The following is a 27,444-nucleotide window of genomic DNA, read 5'->3' on the forward strand; positions in this document are numbered from 1 at the left end:
AGTTTGTCATGGTGCTAATTGTTATGCCATCCCTACATAAATTCAGTAGTTGTGAATGTAGGAGGGGATGAGAGGAATAGAGCTGTTACTGTCACTGCTAGCCTTTGTGTGTGGTCATACAGATGCATGACCTTATGTGTGGCATTGTCAAACTATGGAACAAACTGAAGTGAGAAAATAAAAAAGAATCAGATGCATCAAGTGGGCTTTGGACAGTGGAAGTGTCACACACCTTTGATATGTAATGTGTTACATGCAGTTAATGAATAATGTATTTTTCAGATGTTTTGGTGAAGATATCTGCATTAGTATCCCAGATATCGATGCGTATGTAATGGTGTTTCAGGCCAATGAGCCCAAGATTACAATAAGTGGGATGGACCACTTTGCTAGACCAGCTGCACAATTTGAAAGTGAAAGAGGTGTTACTCTGTTACCTGACATAAGGATTGTCAGCACAGTCACTAAAATGGAGCATCCAGTGGACTTAAAAGAAAATGATGGAGGTTTGTGGATTCATTTTAAATATTATTATTTACTGTGTAACATAACCCCTCCTTTTTTTTGAAAAAGTAGTGCAAAAAAGTACCACAAAGTCTTTTCAGACAAATTAAGTTATTCCATGTTAGGCAACATTAACACTGTACTGAAGACATTCACTTAGATTTAAAAGTGAATAAATCCCTATTTGCTTGATAGATCAAGGTGTGCTTCAAAAAGGTCAGCTTTCCCATTTAGTGTCACGTACTTTGGACTACTTTGTTTCCGCTCTTCTGTACATACTCTGTTTAATAATGTGTTTTTATTAGATTTTGTAATAGAATTTTATTAATTGTACTAATACAGAGCAAAGCAGCAATTGACTATGGTTGTTGTTTTAGTCTGTTCTTACATTTCCAGATCTTCTGCAGACTTTTGGGTGATACTTAAGTAATGTAGTCATCTTGTGCCTCAGATTCCCACCTATATAATGGAAATATAATTACTTGCAAAGATGTTGTGATGACAATTTATTGTGATAGTTGAAGAATGTGTGTAGTATTATTTGACACTAGGTGAATACTCAAATATATAAATAAGGTTTAACTGTCTAAAGGAATTGTTCTTTTGGATGTTTCTGTGCAAAGTAAGTGAAAAGCTTAGTAATCTGAGGCATCATTCTAAACAGTATTTCTTGGACTAGTATAAGGAGCTACTAGATGTACATCTCTTGAAAAGATAAAATCATTAATGATGTGCAAGTGAAGGGGCATAGATTCCCTGAAGGTATTCCCTGTAATAATGCTGCTTATCGCTTGCCTTAAAATACATCTGTCCTCTGAAGGCTGGAAAGTGCATTATATCACAATATCAACTGCATACAATTAAGGTATGTAAAATTAGTTCTTTTGTAGAAAAGAGTGATCATTGTCCTTCACTTTAGAGGCACTGTATTTATGATGCTCTATGTCCTTAAATATTATGACAACTCCAAAACTGCTCAGTGAATTAGGAGCTACTGCCCTTCAGTATAGTTTTTAAATCTTGTGTATCACAATTTTTCCTAATTTTTTTTTCTATAATTACTGTTGCAATTACCTTGCAATCTAAAAAGCCCGAGTCTCACATTCAGATGGAACATAGCAGCATTTCTTAAACTACTGTTTAATTGCCTAGAAGTCAGGTACCTCCTAATGTGCCACCTCTTGTTTATATCCACTAAGAGTAGTTAAAATGGACAGATAATAATTGGTTAGGGGAGTAATTGTGTTTTGCAAAAGATTATTGAATTCTGCTTCTCCATTCCTGCATTATACAGCTTGAACTATTTTTCTCAGCCCCGATATTATCTGACAGACCAAAGTACAAAACAAAGACAGCCATAAATCTTCACCTGTATCTAGCTGTGCCTATTTTTCCACTTACTGGGAAGTTACATAACTTGATCATTATAACTGTAGGAGAGATGCACATGACATGGCAAGGCTGAGGAGGCTGATTTAGTCACCATGTATTCCCCAGTCACAGGACAAGTTAGGTTTGTTGCTCATCAAAAGTAGAGCAGGCAGTTGCCACAGGCAGCAGCATGACTATGGCTCTGAGGCCTTCTTTACCTGCAGGGGACCCCTGCAATGCCAAAGTGCTGCTTGTCCTGCCTCAGCAGAGAAATCAGTGTGACCTGCCAGCAGCCAGAAGTGCCATCCCTCCCTTTCCTGTTTGCCCAGTGGTAGAAGGAACCGCAAAGCTGCTCTGCGACCCAGCTCTTGCCTGTCATAACTTCTCAAGAAATAGTCCGACTCATCAGGCTTAGCGATATTCAGATTTGCCTATCCTGCAAATTTGAGATGACTCTACATTTTTGGCATAAGTTAAAGCTGTTTCCAGCTGTACCTTGAGTTCAGATACTCAAATTCATTGTACCAGGAGTTGGTAATCCAGGGCCTAAGACTTCTCTGGCTATGCGTTGCTTCCCCATACCCTCCCCCAAAATGAAAGTCACAAAATGGGTGTTAATTTCCAAGACTGCAGTCTCTGTGCCTATGGTATCCTCAGAGAGCTTGGTTAAACAGTCTTGTCAGACCCTTTGGGCTACATTTACCAGAGAATCACAGAATCACAGAATTTCTAGGTTGGAAGAGACCTCAAGATCATCGAGTCCAACCTCTGACCTAATGCTAACAGTCCCCACTAAACCATATCCCTAAGCTCTACATCTAAACGTCTTTTAAAGACTTCCAGGAATGGTGACTCCACCACTTAAAAATAATAAATTGATATTGTACTTTTCTTCTGGGGCAAACTTTTATTTTTTTTTTTTAAAAAGTCATACTTACTGAAGTAGTCAGTGCAGAACTCATGTTCACCAAGTCACACCACACAGGCTCTTCCAATTTATGGTGATACCATGTTCTTGGATTGATGGCATAGCGTTCTTGCTATAGTGTTGCTATGTATGGCATAGTGTTCTTGCTATAGTGCAAATTCTTTATGGGTCATAGAATAACTGAGCGAGTCGTCAAAACATTGATGTATTTGTGACATGTTTTTCCAGTCCAACTTTCCTTGAAAAAAAAAAAAAAAAGAACGAACTTACGGTACCAATCTGGGATCAATACTGTACCGAAAAATCAGAATTGTTAACCTGAATTTATTTCCAGGGTCAAATACCAGTTTTCTGCTTACAGTATGGTTCTTGAATGTGTTTTATTATAAGAGCAATTTATCTTTTATCTCAGTATTTATTTGTAGGCCTTCATCATGACAGCATTTGAACAGTCACAACACTTCTCTTTTGATTTGCTTCAAGTGCACTGTTTTTAATTTGAGTAAAGAAAATTCAGCCATCTTTGCAAAAACTGAAAGCCCCAATGCAAAGCACATAAAATGAATGAGCTGATGAGCTGTTCTGGGATTCTGTGAGCATTTCTCTTAGTTTCTTCATTTCCTTTTTTTTTTTTTTTTCTTTTCTTGGTATATGCTATGTGTTCACAGTCAAGAAGCCAGTGGAATTAGAGGAAGTGCTCCACAACTTGGATTTCTGTGATATTTTGGTCAGTGGTGCAGAACTAGATCCTGAACAAGAGTGTTTAGAACTAGATCATGCGGTGCTTCAAGGAAAACATCTAGATGCTACAAATTCCACAGCAGGATATTCGATCTATGGTATGTTTGTGGACTTTGCCTTCCCTTATTTCTTCCCACCAACAGGTAAATCTTTGGAATGAAAGGACTAATCTGAAAGAAAGCTGAGGTGTGCTACCTTTAAAATATTCCAGGAAAGATTCTGTCTCAAAAAGCACAGTTACTTCTTGCTCTCTGGGTGTGGTGTGTTTATCCATTGTCCTCCATGAATACAGCACAGCTTTGTCTCATCTCTTCACTCCTCCTGCTACTCCCCTAAAAAGAAAAATAGCAAAAAATAAAAAATAAAATAGTGTGAGGGTTCTGGCATACCATAACAGTGTAATGTATGGATAAGGGATGTATGGATCTTTCCTCAGTGCTCCTCCACTCAGTGCTGGTAACTCACTGGCCTTTTATTTATTTATTTATTTCAGGTATTTAGTAATTTATTCTAATTCTTTATGGATACATTTGTTCTTCTCCATTATGGACCTACATTCTTTTCCAAAAGCAGTTTTGCTGTTAGGGAATATTTGATTCACTGCCATTTTCAGACCATTTTGTATTTTTTGTGGCTTTTTGATTTCTCCTGTACTGCACAGAGCATTTGTTGCACAGCATTTTGTGATTATTTCTTCACTGCCACCATTTCAGGTGTGGACTCCATGCACAACTATGAGCTGGTTCTTCAGCAGATTCGATATCGTAACTGGTACACTTCTGCCACCTTTGACAGAAAGTTCAGAGTCAAGTGCTCTGAGCTAAATGGGCGTTATACCAGCAATGAATTCATCTTGGAGGTAAGCAATAACCAGGTTAAGCCTTTCTTTTCTAGCTCTGCAGCTGAGAACTAGCCTCATCGTCAATGACACTGACTTTTTGCTAAAATCTGTAGAATGAGTGACAAGTTCTGTTATCAATAATCATATAGAGGAAACATTTTAAGTTCTGTACAAAGAGGACATTGACATTTGTCAGCACTCCTCAGTGTGGGTTTGTCTAGTTAGCTGCATATTTGAGGAGAAGATGATGCGTCTCTTGAAATCCACTAAGAGAGAATTACTCGTTCTCAATTGGAATGGAGGATAAGGTCATCATCATTAGTTCTCCATAACCTAACTGTCACATGAAATCTCCTACAGGTGTTTTTTTGTTTGGGGTGGGGGTGTTTGTTTTGAAGATGTGTACACCTGCTTAGAAGTAAATCATCACAGCCTCATAATTTTTCTTACATTAGTTATTTTTTAATTTAACCCATTACACTTGTCTTTCCTGAAGTATTCACCCTTTTCATTTTTGCCAAGCACTACCTCCTTATAATAAGCTTTATAATTTGTACTTCATTAGATGGAGATTATTCCTGGTAACTTACATGATTTCAGGTTCCTTTGAGAAGGAAAGTCAATATACAGGTAATGAATGCTTAGGGTAGACTTCGTCGTTCGTACTACCTAGACACGGTCAGTTGCCACAGGAAAATTTGACTAGCACTTTTGAGCTTATTTTTTGCTGATACTAAGTCCAGTGCATCACAGTGGCTCCACTGACAGAGAGTTGCTGCTGATGCATCTTAGCAGGAATCATGTACCCAGCCTGAATAAATCTGTTACCTAGCCTGTAACCCAGGTACCAAGTAACTACGGGAGAAGGGAACATCTTACCAATACGCCTAAAATTTAACAATTGGTTTTGAAGGTCTGTGCATACTTAAGTCCTATTGAAATCTCTTCTTACTTCAGCATTCTGCAGCCCTGACGATGACTTCAGGGTTTGTGCTTATAATGTAACTATGAGTAAGACAGAGGAGAATGAATGGTACCTTCAAAGAAAGTTACCCTCTGAAAGTAGGGACTCAGGAATAGCTGAAACCTCTTTTAGTTCTCTCTTTGGTTTTAATCTCAACAGGTTTGATATATTGTCTGTCAGATCTCAAAAAAGAGATTCCTTTTCCGCGCCACTTCAAAGTCTTCAACTGAAGGACCACTAATGCTAGAAATCAGAAATACGCTAACCTGAGTATTTTTCTCTGGTCTAAAAGAATGAATTTGACCTTTAAGGGATATATAATAATGTTCCTATCTGCTGATGAATCTCTTAGTACAATATAATGTATTATGGAGCCAGCTGTCTTGGAATACAGAGCTCTTCCTTTTAGTATCTGATCACTTATTCTTCACTTGTGCCAGGTTAATATTCTACACAGCTCAAACTCCAACTTTATGGATCATGTAAACCATATGATAGTACAGCCGCAGTTTCTCCAGTCTGTCCACCATCCAGAGGGAAGCATAAGTACTGTTCACAACTCAGGTATGTGATGCCTTTTCAGAGTCTGCTCATAATGATGCTGGTACATCAGTATTTCCCTTGTGATTCAAACTAGTCAACAAATGAAGCTCTGAAGTCCATAGTTACACTTTGTGAAACCTCACCCTGATTATTGCACAGCTATGACAGATGGCAACATTGAATTCTCTCCTCCTGAGGAGGTGCTTTGGAATCAAAAACTGTTTTCCATTTTTAAGTCTACTTTAAAGGTTATGTAGTCTGACCCACCCAGTTAACAAAGTGTCTTGTTTCTAGTATTGAATGGTATGACAGGTAACATTCATGCTTATATTGTCCTTATACATCTGTATTTCTATGGCATATTAATTTTTGTAGATCTGTTCCTAGGCAAATAGAAGTAATTTATATATAAATATAAGTATAAATATAACTAAATATACATATATATAAGCAATAACTTGTGCAGTGCTTCTGCTAGCTGCTGTCCAGGCCTTGGTCTGGAGCTCTATGCAGAATTGCTCCTAGGCATGCACAGGGAGCATTAGTATACATTAAATACAGAATTTGAACTGAATTTTTGGGCTGTCTAAGTTAAAATATCTGCCCTACCTTTTCAGTGAAGTTAAACCCAGGCCAAAGCTATCTGTTTCAATGCTGGATTCTGACATACTTTTAGCTTAATGATACATGTGTAAGGAAGTAAAGCTGATGTAAAGGGCAGGTAATAATAAGTACTTACAGATAGTTATGGTTAGAAAATTACTGATTTTTTTCTGTAAACTTGTATGGATATTCTGCTATTGCAAAATGAATTTTGCAAACTAGTTCTTTTTTTACTTGTTTTGATTTCAGCATTCCTACAGGCAAGGCACCAAAATAGGGTACAGAATTACTGTAGCTCCTGGAACTTCAGTGCCTAGGTAGCAAAGGTACATAAAAGTGGCAGCACTTCTCCACTAACACATACAGTTATGAAGCTGATAACATAAGAATAGTTCAGAGAGATACCTTCCTGTGTCTAGCTGAAGACAGAGGCTTCTCAGAATGCAACAGAACAGTGAGGAAAAATATCTTGAATCCTCAAGAGTCTCCCAGCAAGGCCGTAATACATGGAAACAGAGTGGCAATGCTTTATTTTAGTTTGGGGGGATTGAAGTGCCTTGAAGTGATGGAAGTGATTGAAACCGTCTAAAATAAAAACTTGGAGATACACTTTTTCTCACAAGTGATGTTAATGCTTCACTTACCTATAATCAGAAGGAGACAACGTAGGGTTAATTGACCCCAACTGCAAAGACAGTTGTTCTGAAACTAACTGATACTGAACTGATTGACTGCCTGTCATCTATAATGAAGTGGCTCAAAAAGTAAACATTAGGCATGATCGCTTTTTAGTAAAGGTTTGTAATACTCATTAGTAGGTGTCTGCAAATGCTGTTCATGTATGCTATGCCCTAGGAGGTGGGCACATGTCACTACTTTCTGTAATCCTAAGCAGATGTCAGAAAGATGGCCAGAGTCTCAAGCCGAAGGAACAGGTGCTGAGAAGGAAAAAAAAATAGACAATGTGTTTAGTGTTTTGTAGGCAATTTGGTCCATAGATATAAGCCTATTGCTTTTCCACTTTTTGTTCCAGTTGTTCCAAGTGTGGCTACTATTGTTATTGTGATCTGTGTGAGCATACTTATTGTCATCATAGCCTTGGGGATCTATAGAATTCGGACAGCTCATCAGCACAGCTCTACAGACAATGAAGGAAGTAAAGAAAATGAAATGGATTGGGATGATTCTGCTCTGACTATTACTGTCAACCCCATGGAGGTACATCACTGAAGCATATTATTACATTATGATAATACCAGGAGATACTGTCTGGACTGGTAGCTTGCTTAGCAGTAAGTTTAAAGCCTACTTCAGAGGACATTTATTTAGGCTTGGCAGAATAGTTGTGTGTACACACACTGAGGATCCCAGCTTAGTTTTGAACTCTGCACACCATGGTAATATTTGTTTTCATAAGTAAGTAATTGCTAAATAGGATTGTGCAGAATTCCTGGGTACACCACCACTTCGCCATCCATCTTTGCACACCAGGCACCCAAGATGATGGAGTTAAATTGTTTTTAACCTTTCTAACTGTAAACACTAATACACTTAAAGAAGGAGAAATGATCATCAAGTCAAAGAAACTGACACTGACGGGTTAAATTTTGGCAGCTTGACTGCCAAAGGTATCCCTTTTGATTATTAAGCGATTATTATTATAGTATTATTATTATTATAAGTGATTATTATTATAGTATTATTATTATTATAAATGATTGTTAAGTGATTGTTATTATTATTAAGTGATTATTATCACTTGACTGCCAAAGGTATCACTTATTAATATTCCATTCCTGTTACAGTAGGTTTTGAGTATTTGCTACTGAATGGTATTCATTTGATGTCTAATACCCACAAATGGTGGAAAGCAGATTTTCCCAGCATGCAAACATTTCTAAATGATATGGAGTAAGGGTTCACATTCTCGTAGCCACTGGCTAGCAAGAATAGCTCTTTTCTTCTACTGTCTCTTCCATTTCTTTGAATATGTTACAGAAATATGAAAAGCCTCACCAGGCAGAAGAGGAGAGTGAGGAGGAAGAAGACATAGAAGATGAAGAGGAAGACACGACCAGTGCTGAATCCGATGAAAGTGAAGAGGAGGAGGAGGAGGAAGAGGAAGACGTGATTGTTCAAAAGGGAGACAAACAGAATGCCACCAGGCAAGAGCAGTTGGAGTGGGATGATTCAACACTGCCATACTAACGTACATACTCTGGCCACATTGCTCCTTTTGTAACCACCAATACAATGCTTTTCAGAGTCTATGAATTCATTGACAGGATTTGAACTTCTGCTTGCCTATAACTGTTGTTTTGCCTAAAATGATCTTGTTGTAGTAATTGGTGATAGAACTGAACCTTTTCCTACAAAGCTTGGAGAATGCATGGTGCAAAAATACTGGCATCACCAGTAATAGAGTAATCTAGAACGTGATCTGTTAGCAAGTATAGGCTTCAATTTCTTGTTTCTGTACCACAGGCCTCTGACGAAAGTCCTGTCACTCAATCCATAGCGGTTTTTGCCTTTGCTATTTTTTTCATACAGGAGAGATTTCAGCTTGTTATGAAGATTTATCTATATGGGTCCAAATAACACAGCAGCCATTTGGCTTCACACTTTTACAGGTGTAAAAATATAATTCTATTTCAAATTAGGACAGTTTTAGTGCTACAGGTGACAGAGACTGTATTCCATTTGTCGTCTCTTCCTGCCATCTTGGATATTAACTGTCTTCTACAAGGGAATATTTAGGACTTGACCTGGGATGCATGTGCGCCTATGTAAAAATGGACAGTGTATTTTTCAGGAATGCTGTCAGAACCCTGAAGACAGGGACTTTATCCAATTTGCCCATTGAGGCTTAAGAAAGTTTAAAAAAAAAAAAAAAAGCAACAAACCAGCAACAAGGGGATGCTGAAGGTTACAAAAAATAAAATAAACCATTGTATATCCACAAATTAATATGATCTTACAGAAACTGTAAATTCTAATGGAATTGATATACTGAAAACCTGTAGAGTTGCTCATTAGTTATGGATTGAACAATTTGCAGCAAATCAATGCTTTAACCGTCTGTCTCGTAAAATCATTAGCTTGCTGCAGTATCTTACTGAAGTAGAGGAAAATAAGTGACCCCATTATTCCACAGGTATGTACAGTTGGGATTTAAACAATGATTTTTACATGAAGAAAAAGTTCCCTTTTGCTTTATTGAATGCCAGCTGGAATTCCTGTATGGCTTCATTCTGTAAAACATTATGCCCTGTTTCTTCTGTACACTTACCACCCATGAGTGGCACAAGAGAAACATACATCTATCAGCCCTCTTGTGCTCATAATTTGCCCGCATTTCTTCTTCCTGAAGCCATTTTTGTTGACAAAAGGTTTTATAGAGTAGAACAAGAACAAATAAAACCTACCTGGAACCAAAAGAAGAGAAGAGAAAAAAAAAATCCTAAGAGGTTGAGAGAGTATTTTAGTTTGTTATGGTAACACAGCATATTTTTCTTATACACTGTTTAAAGGAAAAAAAAAAGGCTACGTAAAATGTGTTGGTAAGTCTGTGTGGTGTGTTTTCCGTCCCCTTTCCTTAATAGTCTTTGTATCTTCAAATGCTCTGCATACCAAATGATGCAGCACTAGCTAGGATAACTGTTCTAATGCATATAAAAAAAAAAAAAAACAAACAACAAATGGCATGGAAGTGAATGCTGCCTAGTGGCTTTTCTGCTCCTTTCCCAAGTAGTTCCTTTTCTTTATTACTTCATTGCTGACTTTAGCATTTGTAATTTGCTACTTCAAATGAGTTACTTACTCTTTTCTTCTCTCCCAAAGAAACAAGCAATCAGTCTTGCCACAATAGGATGTTCTTGAGCACTCATGAATGGTAGCTGATCCCACAAAGAATAACCTAAGCGATTTTGAGGGTATCTACCTCCCTCAATAGTTTCTGTTTATTAGAAACTGGTCTTAGAATATAGAGAATGTATTGTTTTTTTGTTGTTGTTGTTGTTTGTTTTGTTTTTAATTTATCATCAGTGTTTTGGTTTGGTTTTGTTTGTTTGTTTTTTAATTACAGCTTCTGCATCTGATAGCTGTAAGGAAAGATGGACCTCAACTGGTCACTGTAGTTTAATAACTGGAAAGTAAATGAAAAGAACCCTAAATATATTTTAAAATTTGATATCCTTATGCTGTTTTTTGTTGTTGTTAAGACTGGCAATACACAAGTTTTCTTATATGTGTAGTCCTATTTGATTTTTGTACTGGTCTTTTACATGAATTAAAATAATATTTGCAGAATTGAGCCCAGATACATAAAAAATTATCTGCAGGAATAAAGATCATATAAAATGAACTAAAATTTCTGTTTATGTACCATCTAACCAGAACAGAAAGATTTATGTTAAAACATTTCCTAGCATCCTAGCACCCTACATCATTTCCTGGTGTTAATTTTTTTGTTAGTGACAAGAAGCAGGCCCTTCATGATGCTTGTTATCAGCACATTTGTTAGCAAATCTTTCTGTTCAGGAAAAAAAAAAAAAAAGGAGAGATCTAAAATTAAAAGTAGATATGTAAATGTCAATTTCAGTTTTAAAAGTGGACTTAAATTATTTTTAAAGTCTCTGTTGTTCCTAGTTATTATTATTGTTGTTATCACAGCAAACGTTAGGGCAACTTAAAAACAGCAATTTAGAATCTGACATCTGCCTTTAATTCTTTTATAAATTTGTTTCTATATAGGTGTATTTGTTCATCTAGTGTGTTGTTGTGTTTTGTTTTTTTTTGTCTTTTTACTACTGGAAGCAAATCTTTTCAGGTCATGCTGGTACATTACAAAAGAAGCAAACATGACGTATTTTCTCTACTGTAAATAAACCTACCTTTTTAGACCTAAGCATGGTAATACAAGAATGTGTGTTATCACTAGAATTTGGTTTGCAACAAAATATTCAGAATGTATCACTGTACATATCTTAGATTGCTAGTTGGGGTGGCTTATACAGCATTTTTCATTCAGGTGAACAGAAAAATCCTTTTCCCAAAATGTTAGTGAGAATAAGCTATTTCTTCACGAAATGGACCTTAGCATATTTGTGTAGAATTTGACAAGAATGGCTTTATTAGCAAAAGCCTACTAGTAGAATAATATATAAATATGGAACTTGGAACTAATTTTAACAATATTGCCTCCTCTCCATTAATTTTTTGGACATAAACTAGGTGCTTAGAAACCAAGCAAGAACGCATACATCTATACAGGCATGCAAGCACATGCACAGATCTCCCTTAAAAGCCAAAAATACTCTACTTTCATTAAAAGAAAAAAAGTGTTTACGCTGCAAACTCTGAAAGGGCAACTGCAGTGTCTGACGTGTCAAGTTGTAATGTTCATCCTTACCCCAGTTGCAAGGTTGTGCTATCAACACACACACACACACACACACACACACAGAAAGGTGGCTCTTTTTTTTACAGTAGCAGTAAACAAGTGCATCCAAAAAACATCCCTGAAAAGGTACCTGTAATAAATGACATCTGTGACTCCAGAGATTTAAAATGACATCAGACTAAGGAATGCTTTTAAATTACAGGATTAAAATTACAAAATTATACAAAATTAACTCAAGGCTGGGAGAAAAAAGAAAAAAAAAAAAACAACAAACAAACCTACAAACGTTAAGATGGTGATACACTGTTATCTGCATTAATGTAACAGTCTAAGTTGCTTTTTTGTGATGACTAGATCATATTTCTTCTTCACTTCCTTCCCCTCCATGGATATTTTATCTTTGCAAACAGAAGCAGACCTAAAGATGCACAGTTGTTGAGATCAATCTCAGTCTGTACTGCATTGGCTGACACCAGTTCAAATTAGAAATAGACGTAAGGTTTGTGACATCTTTAATGCTAATTAAAATAAAATGTTGTTTGTGCTGAAATATTTGGTCATTCAAAAAAGCAGTAGTGTCCTGCATTGGTGGCTCAGCTGCTTTCAAACTGATGAGAACCTCCCCTTCCAAGGGCTACTGTACAGGTGCAATCTAGTTCCCTTCCTGGTGTGTTGTGCTGGGCTTGCTCTGAACGTGCACCATCTGTGCTTCATTCAGGAGGAAAATAAGACTCAGAAAGGGTCAGAGGGTGATAAAGGTTATGTGGTAGGAATGGAATCCACTGTTCCCATCACACAAGCTGCCCCTTCTGCAAAGGTGAACATGATGCCATAGGACATTAGCAGCCCCAGGATAAGGAATGGCCAGAAGATAATTCAAGTAGCAGCCCTAACTTTACTTCAGCAAACTTTCTGAATCCTGTGCGTACTGATTGTGTCTCTTTCCCTAACCCAAGAGGCAACTCTAATGCTTTTACCTGGTGGGGATCCCATCAGGCTGTGAGATAATGCTGCCTCTAATGGAAGTTTTGGTGCCAGCATGTGCACCACCCCCATCATCTCCACTGCCATCCATGCTTAGCAGATGAGGAAAATGTCATGCTTTACGGAGGTGACAGCAGGTAAAAGTCCAATGGGGTGGCCCCAACAAGCTGCTGCTGGTGTTCTGGAATATACAATATACCAAAATTAAGGAGGGTTGTAGGAGCATGTGGATAGTTATTTAGTATTGACTTATTTAGGGAGAGGAAATTAAACTGTGAGGACATCTCCAGTGCTTGAAAACCTCTCTTCTTTCCTTAATTCCGAATGCTGACTAGATTAAGTATACCCATACCAGTATAGCACTACCAGGTTTTGTATGTGTAGTGAAAATGACAATAAACACCTCTTAGCATAATACAACGTCCATATGAAATATTTCCAGGAATATAGCTGGTAGCAAAGGAGCCAGATACTATCATGATTAACACCTTAATTTTATTTATTTAGCAGCAAATTTGTTTCACCTTTGTAGTTGTTTCCTGGATGTATACTATTTCTGCACTACTCCTAAAAAAGTCCCCACAGATTCAACAGCAACAGTAAGAGAACACCTCATTTGACAAAAAATGAAGGTATCATAATTTATACAAAGGTATTTTCAATATAGTTAGCTATTTGTCTTTTGTTTCTTGATAAAATCCCAGTGTTGGAAAAAAAAAAAAAAAAAAAAAATGAAGTAATTTTTTTGACAAATACTGACAGTTTTTCAGAGCAAGAAACCATAGTGATACAAGTAGAAGTTTGAAAAACACACACAAACTGATACTATATTGCATGCATATATATGTGACTTAAAATATTTAACCTATTTGTATAGAAATATACTACCTAGCTTGGAAATACACATCTTGTTTTCTCCAGGGTTTTCTATGAAGCTGTATAGATTCAAGCAGCACATCTAGAGATGAAGAATAGCTGAAAATGCTGGAATCAAAGTACATAGAGTCTGTGCCCTTACAATATGCCAATTTGGTATTTTTGAGGATTCCAGTCTCATACTAGTCAACTTCTGGAAACTTGAAAATCAGAGACAAATCACCAATGAGCTCTGTTTCTGCCCTGGTAAAATTACTAACAAAAAAAATGGAAATACTGGCTACGGGAGGGTGGGGGGAGGGCTGAATGTGTAGTAAAGCAGCCTCAGCTTGATGTGTCACACGCTTTTGATGGTACACCTTAGGATTGTGCACCCCTGCATGATCTCTGTCACTGCTAACCTTTCCTTAGCATCTGATTCAGGAGGTTTGCACACACCAGTCACACAAAGCTAAGGCAAAGAGAGAAATAATTTAAAAAAAAAAAAAAAAGAGCGAGACAGTCAAATAGATCAAAAGTAAAAATGCCTCTGAAAATACTAATTGTATGTAATGCTTGTTACATAAATATGATTTTCCTCATGGTTCAGTCAGTATCAACAATCATATAATAATACTGGGTTTCTGCCTCCTCATGCTAACCTAAGCAAGATGGCAGGCTTTGTTCAGGCCACATCATCAAAGCCCAGATTCTTTAGACCTCATAGGGTCAAAAGTGATGCAGGTGTTGCCAACAAAACACCTCAGTCCTTTTGGCTAATCCATACTTCATAAGATATTACACTTTTTACAGCACCCAAAAGCAAACAGTGATCCTGCACAATCTTTGAGAATTAGAAAAACATAAGAAAACAGAAGAAATGAGAAGAAAAAGGAGAAGAGACGAAAGGAGAACATAACAACCAGTGCTGGGTGTGTTTTAAGCTGAAAAACTTCAGGTCACTGAATGTGTTCGGCTTCCCGGTAAAAGAGATGATGAGAGACTCAGATGAATCAACAGATGAATTCAGGTGTATCCTGTGATCAGATCAGACTGTTTGCTTTAGCACTGGGGTCTTTTTTGTTGCTGTTTGGCGTATTTTTTTAGATTAGTTTCTCCTGGGAGCCAGATTCTTTTTTATTAGAGAATAAAGACACATTTGAAGGATGAACACTAATGCTACAGCAGGGTAAACCAAGTAGTCTGTTAATGTACCCAAAACCACAAAATATTTCTGCAAAATATATCAGGAAGATTACTCTACAGGTGTCTCAGCAGGTAACTAAACTTCATTGCCTTTTATATGTAACAGGGTACAAGCCTGGTATATTTTAGGGACTTCTTTTAATTTATTTTTTTCCCCTAAAGAAGAGAGTCTTAAAACAGAAATTTGGAATGCTCAAACTAAGCAAAAGGGGAAGGGATGCATGGACATGGACTTTTTCTACACAAACTTATGTCTAATAAATGATTTAAATATGTATGTATATATATATATATATATATATATATATACACATATATATATATATTCTTACACCCACACAACTGAAGGTTGACACAGGACAATGAAGCCAGGAGGTGATATATGTTCATATCTAATTTAATTCCTGGCGATGAATGTCTCTAGATCAGGTTTCTTGTTTCCCAAGGGGAAATTTTGCTGCCTTCTGAGTAGTTATTGACAGTGATTCAATAGTTAGAGTTACAGTTTCCATTCTCTCCTTGTAAATAGGAATAATGATAGCGAAATACTTTGCAAAGCACTATGAGCCCCGTAGTTGAAAAGCACTGCCAAAGAGCTTGCTGGCATTACAATCCAATAATTTTGTTGCAGCACTACTTACAGACCTCCATTGCAGAGCATCCTAGACACACAAAATGAATGGGAATGGTTACAGTCAAAAATTTGAGACTCCTGTTTCCTTGGTTATTGCTTAGGAGGAAACAGCCACAATAGTTTGAAACATTACCAACATTTAAAAGAGCGTTCAGAAAAAGCCCTCATTCCTATTTTCAGTTCTGTAACTCGTGGAAATTCTGCATTCATCAGCTGTAGAAGCTACAGGGCCACGTACTGTCAGTATTTATGCCTCTGCTGAGAGCAAAGAAGCAGAAGAAATTTTTTCAAAGCTAAGTACATTGTTTGATAAAGGAGAGCAGCTTTCACTAGGCAAGGTGCATAAAGCCTGCCAAAGGCAAAGAAAAATTGTTTCCAAATGTAGGACAAAAGTTTTACAATAGTACTATAACACTACATCTGTATACTACCGAAACCCAGAAATTTTGTGGGAGTAAAGGCTTTCTGCTGCCCTACTTTCTATAACTCTGGATACAGTTTTGCATTTTCAGAGTTTAACTTCCTTGCTAGATATAAAATTCTTTCAGGTTCCTTTAGGTTTATTAACAAATAAACTATTTTCTAGCTTAATTTTTCAGTATATATGAACAAAAAAAAACTATACAAATTGTTAAAATTACATCTTCTTTTCTTTATATTTCTTTCTCCCTTAAATGTATAAATGACTGTAAAAGATTAGACCAGATAACCCTGACCAAGTCTGCTACTATATGCTATATATACAAATCAGTATTGAAACTGGCAGCAGATTTTTGCCTATGGTCTGTTAATGTGCACATACTGACATGAGGAGGTGGATGGTTTTAACTGGGCATGTTCTTTGGAATGTGGATTGGATTAATTGCAGTCAGTTCTTTTTAAAAACTGAATTATATTTGGACAAGAGTGAACAAAAGAGGGAAGAAAGAATAATCCATGAATAATGAACAGAGAGAGTTAAGGTTTGAAGTTGATGTAAAACAAACAAACAAACCAACCCTGGAATTTACTAGAGGGACTAAAAGCTTGAGTGTCAAACAGTAATAAAATGGAAACATGCCATCTGCATGTCCAGAACTGACAGTTATCAGCAGTCAACAAGAAGAACTGAATACAGGATGTTGACAGGTTCCTGAGATGATGGGGTGTGTGTGTGTGTGTGTATATATATATATATATTTAAAAAATGCCTAATACTACTTCATCATTCCCAGCATGGAGGTAGTTGTGGTAATGAACTAGAACCTGAAGTATTCTGAAATGGTTGTTGCTGCCCATAGCTGGTTCATTAGTTACAGCACCTCCAGCAGAGCTGGGAAGGGAGCAAGACCATGACAAATATTACTGCACCATGCCTGCATTAAGTAGGAAATGCTGTATGGCTAAGGCTGGCCAATGGTGATTTGAGCCAAAGCATTTGGTCTGCAGTGACTCAAATATAATGGTAGTTATCACACGTTTTAATTTGAAGTGTGAAATGAAACTTTTGCACAACAACTGTGTTGCTAAGTTTTAGAGAGTTTGTGCAACCAACATACTCCATAGATTGGAGGAGGAACTGGGAACACCCAACAAAGACTGTACTCCACGTTGTAAAGGTCCTTAGGTAAATGTATTGTCACAATCCAATTTCTTAACTGTACATATAGTTAGGAACCTTGATTTTGAAGAGACACAAAATGAAAAAAAAAAAAATCAAGGATAATAGTAATCCCTGTCCAATTCTGAGAGCTGAAGCTGTTATCTCCATTCTCAGAATCAAACACTGGCATGTTTATTGTTAGATTCTCCACAAAGCAATCCAAAACATGAAGAGGATATCTCAAAATATTTTATATCATTGTAAATACTGCACTGGTAGAATCTCAAATAAATGCCTGATTATGGTCAACAGGCAGTTCTGTTCGAACAGTCCTCACAGCAAGGATAAATGTACCAGGCTGGGTTATTGCTTGCAGGTTAGTAAACACTGGGGTTCACGTTCCCGCTGATAATTGTTTCATTTAAATTTCAGTGTGTGTGCAAGTTGCTGTTAGACTCACTAAATCTTAGAAATAAAGATTAGATATAAAGAAAAAGTAGTACAGGTAGCATATTAAGCTAAGAGTGCAGAATTGTTCCCTAGAATATATTTTCTAGTGTTAGGGATGGGGAGAGGAGTGTTTCTTATAGGTTTCTAAGCCTGGGGCTTCTACTGCTTCTCATGGGAGAGTATTCTAGAGTCTACTAAAAATCAGCATAGAAAGCTTTTCTTGATAATTAATTTAAATAACCCTTTTTCTAATTTTTTATCTCATTAGTCCCAGTTACACCCTTTTGCACCACCCAAAATAATTCTTCTAACTGTGATGTATATCCTTTCAATACTTTTAAATAGCGATCAAGTTCATTGCCTTTGCTTATTTGTTACAGAGGCTATGAATCACCTCACCAACACCCCCAATTCATTTCTTCAGTCTCATCTTCTGTTCACTTTTCATGGAATTCCATCTATTACAAAATAAATAAATAAATAAAAATCCTATTTCCTAAAATTTATGTCGAGGCCTGATTTTAAACACATTTTGCAGTAATGTGTGGAAGAGTTCAGATGCAGCATGACTGTGGCAGTGTCTTTTATGTCAGTATGATTTAACGAAGCCAACCAATAAGCACTAGAGCCAAACAAACAGTACCTACTTAACAAAGTAGCAATTTGTTAAAATTTAAATGGTTGTTACTAGTATGAAAACAGAAATTTTCACGTGCCCATGCTTTTCAGTGCATTAAACGGTAATCATTACCAATACGTTTCTTTAAGACAGACTGGTGTATGTTGTTTCTCCTCAGATCTGACTGGTAGAATGCTCCTACTTTCTAAAATGATTTCTAGCCTCACGTTAACTGCTGCAGTGAAACAGAGTCGTGCCAACCTTTCTCAGCACTGCTGTGCCTAACATTATGTTTCAGATTTGCAATGCACATATGGTCTCTGGCTGTCACGATGACTATATGGTTAGTTTTCAAGCATGCCCCAAGCAAATCTCTGTTCTCTGGCTCAGAAGCCTGATTACCCAGGCAGCCACCTAGGATGTACACAGTCAGCTTGGCTCTTTTATTTGGTATTTTTCCTTCTTCTACTCCACCTGACTGTACCTGAAAGCCAAAATAACTGAGGTCCTCGTGCTCAAAGGCTGTGGGGATTCTTGCATCACCATCTCACTATAACCTGAGTGAAGTTAAACCATCTCCCTCACTTGCTCTGTTTAAAAGAAGTAGCGCAAACAGGAGAGCAGGCACACTTTGCCTTCCAGGGTTGACTTCCCTCGGCACATCTCTGTGCCTCATCATCTAGCACTGTACAGATGATATTATATGGAATGTTAATTGCCATCACCTAATCAAACAGATGACTTCCTTGAAGTTGGCTAATAAAAGGCATGAGAAAAGTTAGCAGAAATGTCTTTCCATTCTCTAAAAAACCTGTGTCACTACAGATGCCCATCAATCCCCAGACCACGTTTCCAAAAATGAGCCATGGCATGAATAATTCAATAAATTATTAAGTCTAATAGATTACATGGGGAGACAATTAAGTCTTGCAAGTTGAGGTTGCAACACAGAGGGAGACAAAAGACTTCCTGAGCAAGGAACTATGAAATATGGCTTATCATGTGATGAGCAGCAGAGCAGGAATCAGAAATTCACCTCAATGTTGCTGGAGCTTGGTAAAAGGGGTTGTTTCTGGTTATAATTGTCCAGATAGTTATGAAATAGCTTACATGTTATTCAAGCTGCAGAATTTGAAGAGCTGAAAAATAATCTCATACAGAGTGTAACAGCTCTGGGCTCTAATTGGCTGGGGCAATTCAGCCTCTCATTTCATTGTAGCTTGACAGTAAAAGTGTTACTTCATCTAATTGCAAAAATGTAGAACTTTTCACATGTAGTTCATCATTTCCCAGATTTGCTTCTGTATCAGTGCATTAGTTCTTGTTGAGAAGCAGTAACTGCATTTGGTAGTGTCTCTTTTGTAGCTTGGGATCGTTTCCTAGCAGACAGTCTGATCTCTGTGTAATTGTGGCCACTTCTATTGACAATAAAAAATATGCCAGATGGGATTCAAATGAACACATACTCTATGGTTATGACCATAGAGGATGACCAGCTCTATGGTTGTGACTGTGTTTCAAACCAACAATCTCTTCAGTCCAGGAGAGATACTCATTATATAAAATACCTTAATGTGTATGTGAAACAATCATAAAACACATCTTGAAATGTCTTGTTGCAGATGCTAAATACATTTATGAAAGTGTGAATATATACAATTTATGCAGGATGATGAGTTAAATGACTATATGCAATGAAAAATAAAAATATGAACTTAAAATGATTTTTGAACACAGAAAAAAAATCTGCTTTTTTAAAAAGAAAATTTTTCTTTATGAAGATGTACAGTAAATGTTGACACGTAGTAACATACATGAAAGTTAACTTTACATAGATTGGGAATAAGTTGTGTGCAACCCTCCTCCCGTCTGTCCCCCCATGGCATAGTGGTGTATTTCATTAAAAAAACAAACATGTCACTTTGCAGTTTTTTATGCATTTGAGATTGTTAATATCCTGATGTTTTCCACATAATTTGCAAAATGCATAATGGAAATAGATCTGTTATTTTAAAAGTTGGCCTGTACATCTGTACGTGTATAAAAACAGATACATTTTTGTGGTCACTATGGCACTTTCCGTGAATTGGCCAATAAATATAATTTTAGAATTTCACATAAAAGATAATGTTCTGTAATCTTCATTTCACCAACTATTGAGATTTTCTCATTTCCTGAACAAGATCTCTTAAACACTAACACCTCTGGTGGCAGAGGTTAAATATCTGGTAACTGTCCACAAATTTTCTGATTCCTGGGGAGTAATAAGTCATGTGCCAAAAGACTCAATGCAGTTTTAAAACATTTAAATAACTTTTCATCCTTCTTCTGAGAGTATGGGAAGGGAACCTTTTGAAAATTTGTTATTATTTACATTTAAAGTCATCTATTTTCATACTGCATTTCAGTCTGACAAAATATGATATAATATTAAAGAAAAAACTGGTTATACAATATTTTACACAATATGTCAAATAGTAAAATGTGAAAAATATAACTTGGAGTCATCTGAGTAAAAATTACACTCACACAGGTGATACATGTGTGCTGATCAGGAGGGCAGGAATATGCCTGACTCCTTTTTGCCTTGTGCTCTGCCTGGAGCTTTCCTCACCACTGGTTCGTCAGACTGAATATCATTCTTTAACGAGATGATACACTAATTGCATCACAATACAATAGAAACTCAACATATGTATTTAATTAGCAGCTCTCAGTTAAGTACCCAACATCTGAAAACTAAGACACAATTCATCTCGGTTGAATTTTCAGAAGAGTCTAAGTCCCACCTCTGAAGCCTCAGCGAAGGTAAAAGCCTAACCTGAACCACTAATCACTGTCCCCAGTCTTAGCTGGGTCATGCTGGGCATGAGAAGTCATCAACATAAAATCACAGAATGGCTTGGGGTGGAAGGGATCTTGAAGATCATCCAACTCCAACCCCACTGCCACGGGCAGGGATGCCACCCACTAGATCAGGTTGGCCAAAGCCCCATCCAGCCTGCCCTTGAACACTTCCAGGGATGGGGCATCCCCAACTTGGATCCACAAGTCATGCTGAAAGATGTTGCACTTTTGGTTTCGGTGGAACAGCATCCCTCAGCTTTGGAAAAATCTCTCAGGGAAAATCTTGCCTATATACTACGAACAAGAGGCAGTGAGCCTAACCCTGTTTGTCATGGCTACAGAGCAGCATTACGGATGTACAGATTTCAAGCAGCAGGTAGTCCCTGCTTTCTGCATCTCACATCCAGACAATGGAGCCTGTCACCGTAGCCTTAGAAATCCATTCACACTGTTTAGCCAGATCTGGTATATCTAAGCAGCAATACTGAGAAGGCTAAACATCAGACAATTTAGACATACAGAACTAGAACAAAACAAAAAACTAGTAAGTAAATAATTTTCTATGAATGCTATTTAATATAGTATATAGAATGGATACAGTATTTACTGTGAAAATGGCTTTGCTTATACAATTAAGATATATACCAAAGATGCCTGCATTTATGAAGGTCAATGTCATATAATACCATAAAACATTATCATATTTATCTGTAAATAAGTGCAATAGCCTACAGGACCTAATAAATGTGGCCTTTTTCTGAGTTAAAATATGTAATGATTTGTTCAGAGCAACTGCATATAAACAGTTGATAGATATTCATTTTTAGCATTTATTGATCTATTCTTATTTAGGCTGCATAATAAAATTCATCTTACACATAAGAGGAGAAACATATAGTAACTTAGACTTAGTCCTCTTTTGCTTCCTCACAATTTCTGAGTTTACAAAAAAGCATAGCTGTGTTATTGCAAAAGTTGAGCTAAATGCAGTCACCAGTCGTGTTAGCTGAAGGGGTTTGCCAGCCAGTGTTTTCTGACTTAAGGAAAAACTAAAACCTAACCTGCCAAATCTCATTAACATCCCATCCTGTCCTAATTGTGTCTCCCTTTGTCACACAGAAGGAACCTTGCAAGCAGGTGTATGTGTTCGGTCTGCCTCACTCTGCAGGCACATCGTACAGGAGTGACAGCAAAGCGATGGGGCAAGCAGCTGAGGACTAAGCTACCATTCCGAGGGATGTCACCACGCTGCAGAAACAGCCTGACAAAACTTTAGCAATGGCAAACATGAAGACACCTGGGACAGAATAAGCCCCTGCAACAGTACAGGTTGGAGGCTGAAGAGGTAGAAAGCAGCTTTTTGGCATGCGACTTGTGGGGAGGGAGGGGCGAGGTGGTCAAGGTGGGCAGGAGTAAGCAGTGCACTCTTTTGTTGGTGAACACAACCACTTACTGGCCACATTAGTAAGAACATACTAGCAGGCTAAGAGAAGTGATTATTCCCTGTATCTGGCATTACTGAGGTTATATCTGAAACTCTGTGTCCAGTTTTGGGTTCCCCAGTACAAGACATTGACAAACTAGGTAATCTAGTGGAGGCCCACCAGGATTGTAAGGGATCTGGAGTACCAAATGTATCAAGAAAAGCTGAGAGCTGTATTTGCTCAGCCTGGAGGAAACTGAGGAAGGTTCTAATTGCTGTCCTCAGCAATTTTTTTCTTAGAGACACTACCAAAATGACAAGAGGCAACAGATGGATGTTGCAACAAGTGTAATTGCAATTAGAAATTCACAATGAGGCCAGCCAAACACTGGGAGAGGGACACAAAGAGGCTAGGGAATTTCCATCCACAGAGATATTCAAAACTCAAAAAGTTGAGGCCCTGAGCAGCCCAACCTAACTTTTAAGCTGGGTCTAACTTTGAAGCTTGGCCTGCTTAGAAGCAGGGAGATGATAAGGGTGGGACCACACAACCTGCAGGGGTCAGTCCCAACCTAACTTTCTCTGATGCTATGCTGGTAATAGTTTACAAGGCTTACAGCAGTTATTCTGGTTGACAAAATGCCTCATTCCTTTACTTTAAGCAGTATTCACACTTACTTTTTAAAGTCTACTGGTCCACAATTAAATCCTCACTGTTACCAGCCTACAGGAGGAGCAAGTTTTACAGTAGCCAGGGCTTTGTAAATCCCTCATACACTAGTTCACATCAACTTGGCTTTGGTATAAAGTTCCATTTGGTATAAAGTTCCATTTTGCTCTTTACCTAAAGAGAGACAACAAGATATATTTAAATAATCCTTCCTGCACTCCTGAAAGATTATTCCCTCTAGCACAACATGCAATTAAATATGATCATTTCCACTTTTTAATAATAAAGCTTCCTGAGGGTCTGAGATATTACTTAGGAGTTGCTGTGCTGACTGCACCACCCAGGGAAGGCCAGGCCCATCATCAGTTTGCAAAGCTCCAAGGCCTGTTTTCTTAATAGAAAAAAATAATAATAGTTTTTAAAAACTAATTATCCTTCCCTCCTTAGAGAGCAATTCCTGCCTGTCTTTCTCTTCCTCTCATCCTTGAAAGCAATCTGCTTTTAAACTTTTTTCTATCATTATTATTTAAAGAAAAACCACAAAAACTTATATCACACACTAGTTCCAATCAAAGTAACCACTAACTGCTGGCATTCTCTCTTAATTTATGATATAGGTCTACTATGCAATGAGCTAAAAAGATATGCAAATAACTGATGATTTTGACCAACGTTTTCTTTCTAGCAATTTAAAGGGTTGTAACACCTACCAATAATTCAGGATGGGCCTTTCCAAAGTTCTGAGTCTAGACCTAATCAATCACAATGAAATTGCAGTGATTTAGAGAAAGAAAACAAAATTAGTTATGGGCACTCCAGAAAAAAACCTGTAACTTCCCACCATATGTGAGTATTCCAAAATAAATATTAGAAAACATTGTCTCCTAACAAATAAATTATGATGTTGTCATGTTTAATTGAGAGATTTCTTGAAGAGCTTCTGAAAAATCAATGTGAATATCTGCTAGTGTAGCTTTATGGTTTCTGTAACTCTTTATGAAAAGAAACTCTTTTATCGTATGATATAATAGGCAATATTTTCTATTTTATTCTATACATAATTCAAAATCTTTGTTGTCTCTGTGGAAACTCTTATGGCATCTGTGATCTTCCTTCTTGAAAGGCTTTGAATAACCTTCAGTAGAGCTTACTGGTTTAGTCAGTCCAAAAAGACATCGCAAGTAGTCAAATAATGCAAATGAAGCTTTCCCAATCCAGGAAGCTGAAAACCTCTTAAGACAGGCACAAGAATTCCCAGCATTTTATTTCTTAGCTCTATGATCAAGACACACCAGCATGAAAAATTTGAAATTAAAAGTTAGCTAAAACAGAATAGTAACAGAGGTTAATAGTTCGCTCTTATGTGGCACATATTGATGGCTCATGTATAGTCAAGAACTCATATATTTTAATGCATTTTAAAAAATGTAGTTGGTCAAATGATCTGCTATTGCACAGGGAATTATGAGACAAAAAAGTAAGCAGACCAGATTTAGGAACAGCAGATTTGTATTTCCATTCATGTCATGATGAAGTTTACTCTGCAGAATACAGGAGCCAACAAAAGCCTTAGTGGTCTAGTGATTTACTGTTATTCAGGTTCAACTGCAACAAGCTCGCTGAACTTTGACCAGCAGCAGAATCCAGAGTCTTCCTGGTTTGCTGCCTCCTACAACATGCAGGAGGTTTGCTGCCTCCTAAAACACTGTGGCAGCCATACTACAGCAATGGCCAAATATTTTCTCCTAGCTCCAGCAGTGTTATGTGACCAGATCTGCAGTACTCACAGTCTTCCTGCCTATTCTCCCACTTTCTCCAAGTAAGAAGTTATAGCCCGATGTTTTTCATCCAAGTGGGACAGATTGGGACAGAAGACACAGGGAAGAAAGATAATCTTATCTTCAAAGATAAACACATCTTAAAACAAACAAACAAACACCATTTAGGTGTGTGTGCACAAAGCACACATTTATCTCTATCTACACCTTCAAGTCTGATATTAAGAAAATGAGAGGTATTTTCTCACCATACCTGTCCATCTACTTTACAGAGCCCTCCATGAAAATGCACAGGTTATATGGCCACGTGGATACAACATCCTTCCCACTAAAGTGTGATGGTGAGGTCTTTACTTGATCATATACAGTCATTGGAGTGGGGAGGAATTAAAATGTGGCTTCAGGTTTCCAGGAAGTACTCAAGACATCAAAAAGCCAATAACCATGGGTGACTTGGATTTTGATGCAATTTATTTTGCAATGCCTTTCTATATAGATCTTAAGCATAATTTTGCTCTTAATCTGTAGTCTCAGAAGTCTGAGCCACACTGTGGAATGCTCCTGCCCTGACTGTTCCAGGATGCAGATAACCATTTCAGAGCACATGCTCTTTACAGAAATACCGTGTGTTCCACAGTTTCACAGAAATTGCAGAAGGTTACTTAGATAATTGCTGTTTTAGGATAGTTCCTTATCTTTGTCTCATCACCCTCCATTGTCTGTCTGGTGCTCAGATGCCTGTTGTCCCCTGTTTAATACTTTGCTTGCAAGACTTTTTTTACTGTATGTTTTGTACCCTGTAGCATGGATGATTCTTGGATGTAATCTCAGGAACAGTACCACATGGGATGGGTAACAATAATTATTATTTTAAATTCTACTTGGAATGTTACATGGTAGACTAGATAAAGAGACAGGCCTAAAGTCTAGTTAGTGAGCCTAGACTATTTTCCTACCCTTTTTGCTCACCATCTTCAAAATACACATCACCTTCCTTTCTACTTCACTTTCCCCACCTGTAAAATGGAGTTAACAAAACTTTTCTAGTTATCTTTTCTAATGTATGGTAAACCCTGCTGGTGCTAAGTCCCACATAAAAGCTTACATAGAAAAGTAACTATCCTAATATGATTACCACCGATCATAAATACTGCTGTTGTAAGTGAATCTTGTTCTACCAGTGCTTGTTTGCAAGCTGAATCTGACAGTGACATCCAGCTGCCTAAGGGAAAGAAGATAATTGTAGTAGTGACAGTCAAATCTCAATGAAATTCATTATTTATACTGATTATTTTTTTCTGTTAAGCAGATGACAAATAAGGATATGGCAATCCCTACATGTTAAAGCTTAATATGAAAAAACATTGATTCTGCAAGGCTATAGAAATCTCTGATCTTATAAACTTTATGCCCAGGTCTACAGCGGTGTAACACAGCAGTAGAAATTCGATAGAATACACTGCTCTACATTTGCCAAATATTGACCAGCATATTAATAAAGCATTTCAGCTGATGATAGGTCTGCTTTTCTATAAAGTGTCACAACAAACTTCCCCCAGAATATTTAACAAACTAGACATTATTTCTACCACATTACTTATATTAATTAACTTTATGGTTCTAAATTCCATTATAAATAGCAGAGGTTCCAGTTCTACACAAACAAGAATTCAAAATAATATAATATTAGTGGAGAGATACCTCCTGGGGTGACAAAATCAAGCAGTGTAACAAGCAGTGAGATCCATGCAGAAAAACAATCAGAGTTTTGAAGCGCACAATTCTCATAGCTTCTTCTTGTATCACATTATGTTTTTAAAAGTCTATATCCTAACTAAAGCTTTCACTCTGACAAGGTGATTTTCTTTACAAACAAGACCTCATTATTCCAGTGAATGGGATTTTTTTTTTTTTCAATTAGACCTACAGTAGTACCAGAGACAGTTAAAACAGAAGAATCAGAGCTTCCATCTAAGAATAAAACTGTCAGCCATCAGCATTACATTCCCATCATACATATGTTCAGGAGACAACAATAACCACATAGCTGGTGAGAGACTGGGAAGTAGGAAAGCAGCGTAGAAGTTCCTGACATTACCATGAGCTGAGTTCAAGGGATGTATCCTATACGTTTCTCCAGTTTAATGGCAGCATTGTCATTTTTAGGTTTCTTTTCACAATAAATAAATGCTATCTGTCCTGAATGGCTGGTTTCAGTTCCATTTAGAACAATAATTAAGAGGTCTAAAATAATAGGATGCAAAGTATTAGTTCTCTATTGCTTAGGTAAATACCAAGGAAAAGCTGAGGAATTAGCCAAAATAAATGTTAAGATAAAGTCTATTAAAGATGCAAGCATCAATATTATTTATACTATCAAAGTCTAGAGTACACAGAAGTTATTTTGTTTGCTAGCTTTTAGTGAAGTCAAGACATGTTCATTGTACTATCTCATGAATACCTCCCTTTTGAGTGGAATAACTACCACAGGGAGAGTTCA

The 27,444-nt window shown here is 37.2% G+C and overlaps 1 protein-coding gene and 1 long non-coding RNA gene across 5 annotated transcripts in view; one reads left to right on the forward strand and one right to left on the reverse strand.

The window, feature by feature from the left end:
* CLSTN2 (calsyntenin 2) overlaps positions 1-11,893 on the forward strand; it is a 348,562-nt gene extending 336,669 nt beyond the window's left edge. For all 3 annotated transcript variants that reach the window (XM_038183935.2, XM_072042760.1, XM_038183936.2), the window contains 6 exons: positions 283-506; positions 3,472-3,642; positions 4,258-4,403; positions 5,790-5,913; positions 7,529-7,713; positions 8,494-11,893. In XM_038183935.2, coding sequence (XP_038039863.2) covers positions 283-506; positions 3,472-3,642; positions 4,258-4,403; positions 5,790-5,913; positions 7,529-7,713; positions 8,494-8,703 — 1,060 coding nt within the window. In that variant the 3' untranslated portion in view covers positions 8,704-11,893. The remainder of the gene's footprint in view (positions 1-282; positions 507-3,471; positions 3,643-4,257; positions 4,404-5,789; positions 5,914-7,528; positions 7,714-8,493) is intronic.
* LOC106017895 (uncharacterized) overlaps positions 1-27,444 on the reverse strand; it is a 216,954-nt gene that overhangs the window by 80,166 nt on the left and 109,344 nt on the right. For both annotated transcript variants that reach the window (XR_011811569.1, XR_011811570.1), the window contains exons 4-5: positions 3,740-3,876; positions 2,814-3,041 (exon numbers count right to left, since the gene is read on the reverse strand). This is a non-coding gene — a long non-coding RNA (uncharacterized lncRNA). The remainder of the gene's footprint in view (positions 1-2,813; positions 3,042-3,739; positions 3,877-27,444) is intronic.

This window comes from Anas platyrhynchos, chromosome 9 (assembly GCF_047663525.1).
Source record: "Anas platyrhynchos isolate ZD024472 breed Pekin duck chromosome 9, IASCAAS_PekinDuck_T2T, whole genome shotgun sequence".
NCBI lineage: Eukaryota > Metazoa > Chordata > Aves > Anseriformes > Anatidae > Anas > Anas platyrhynchos.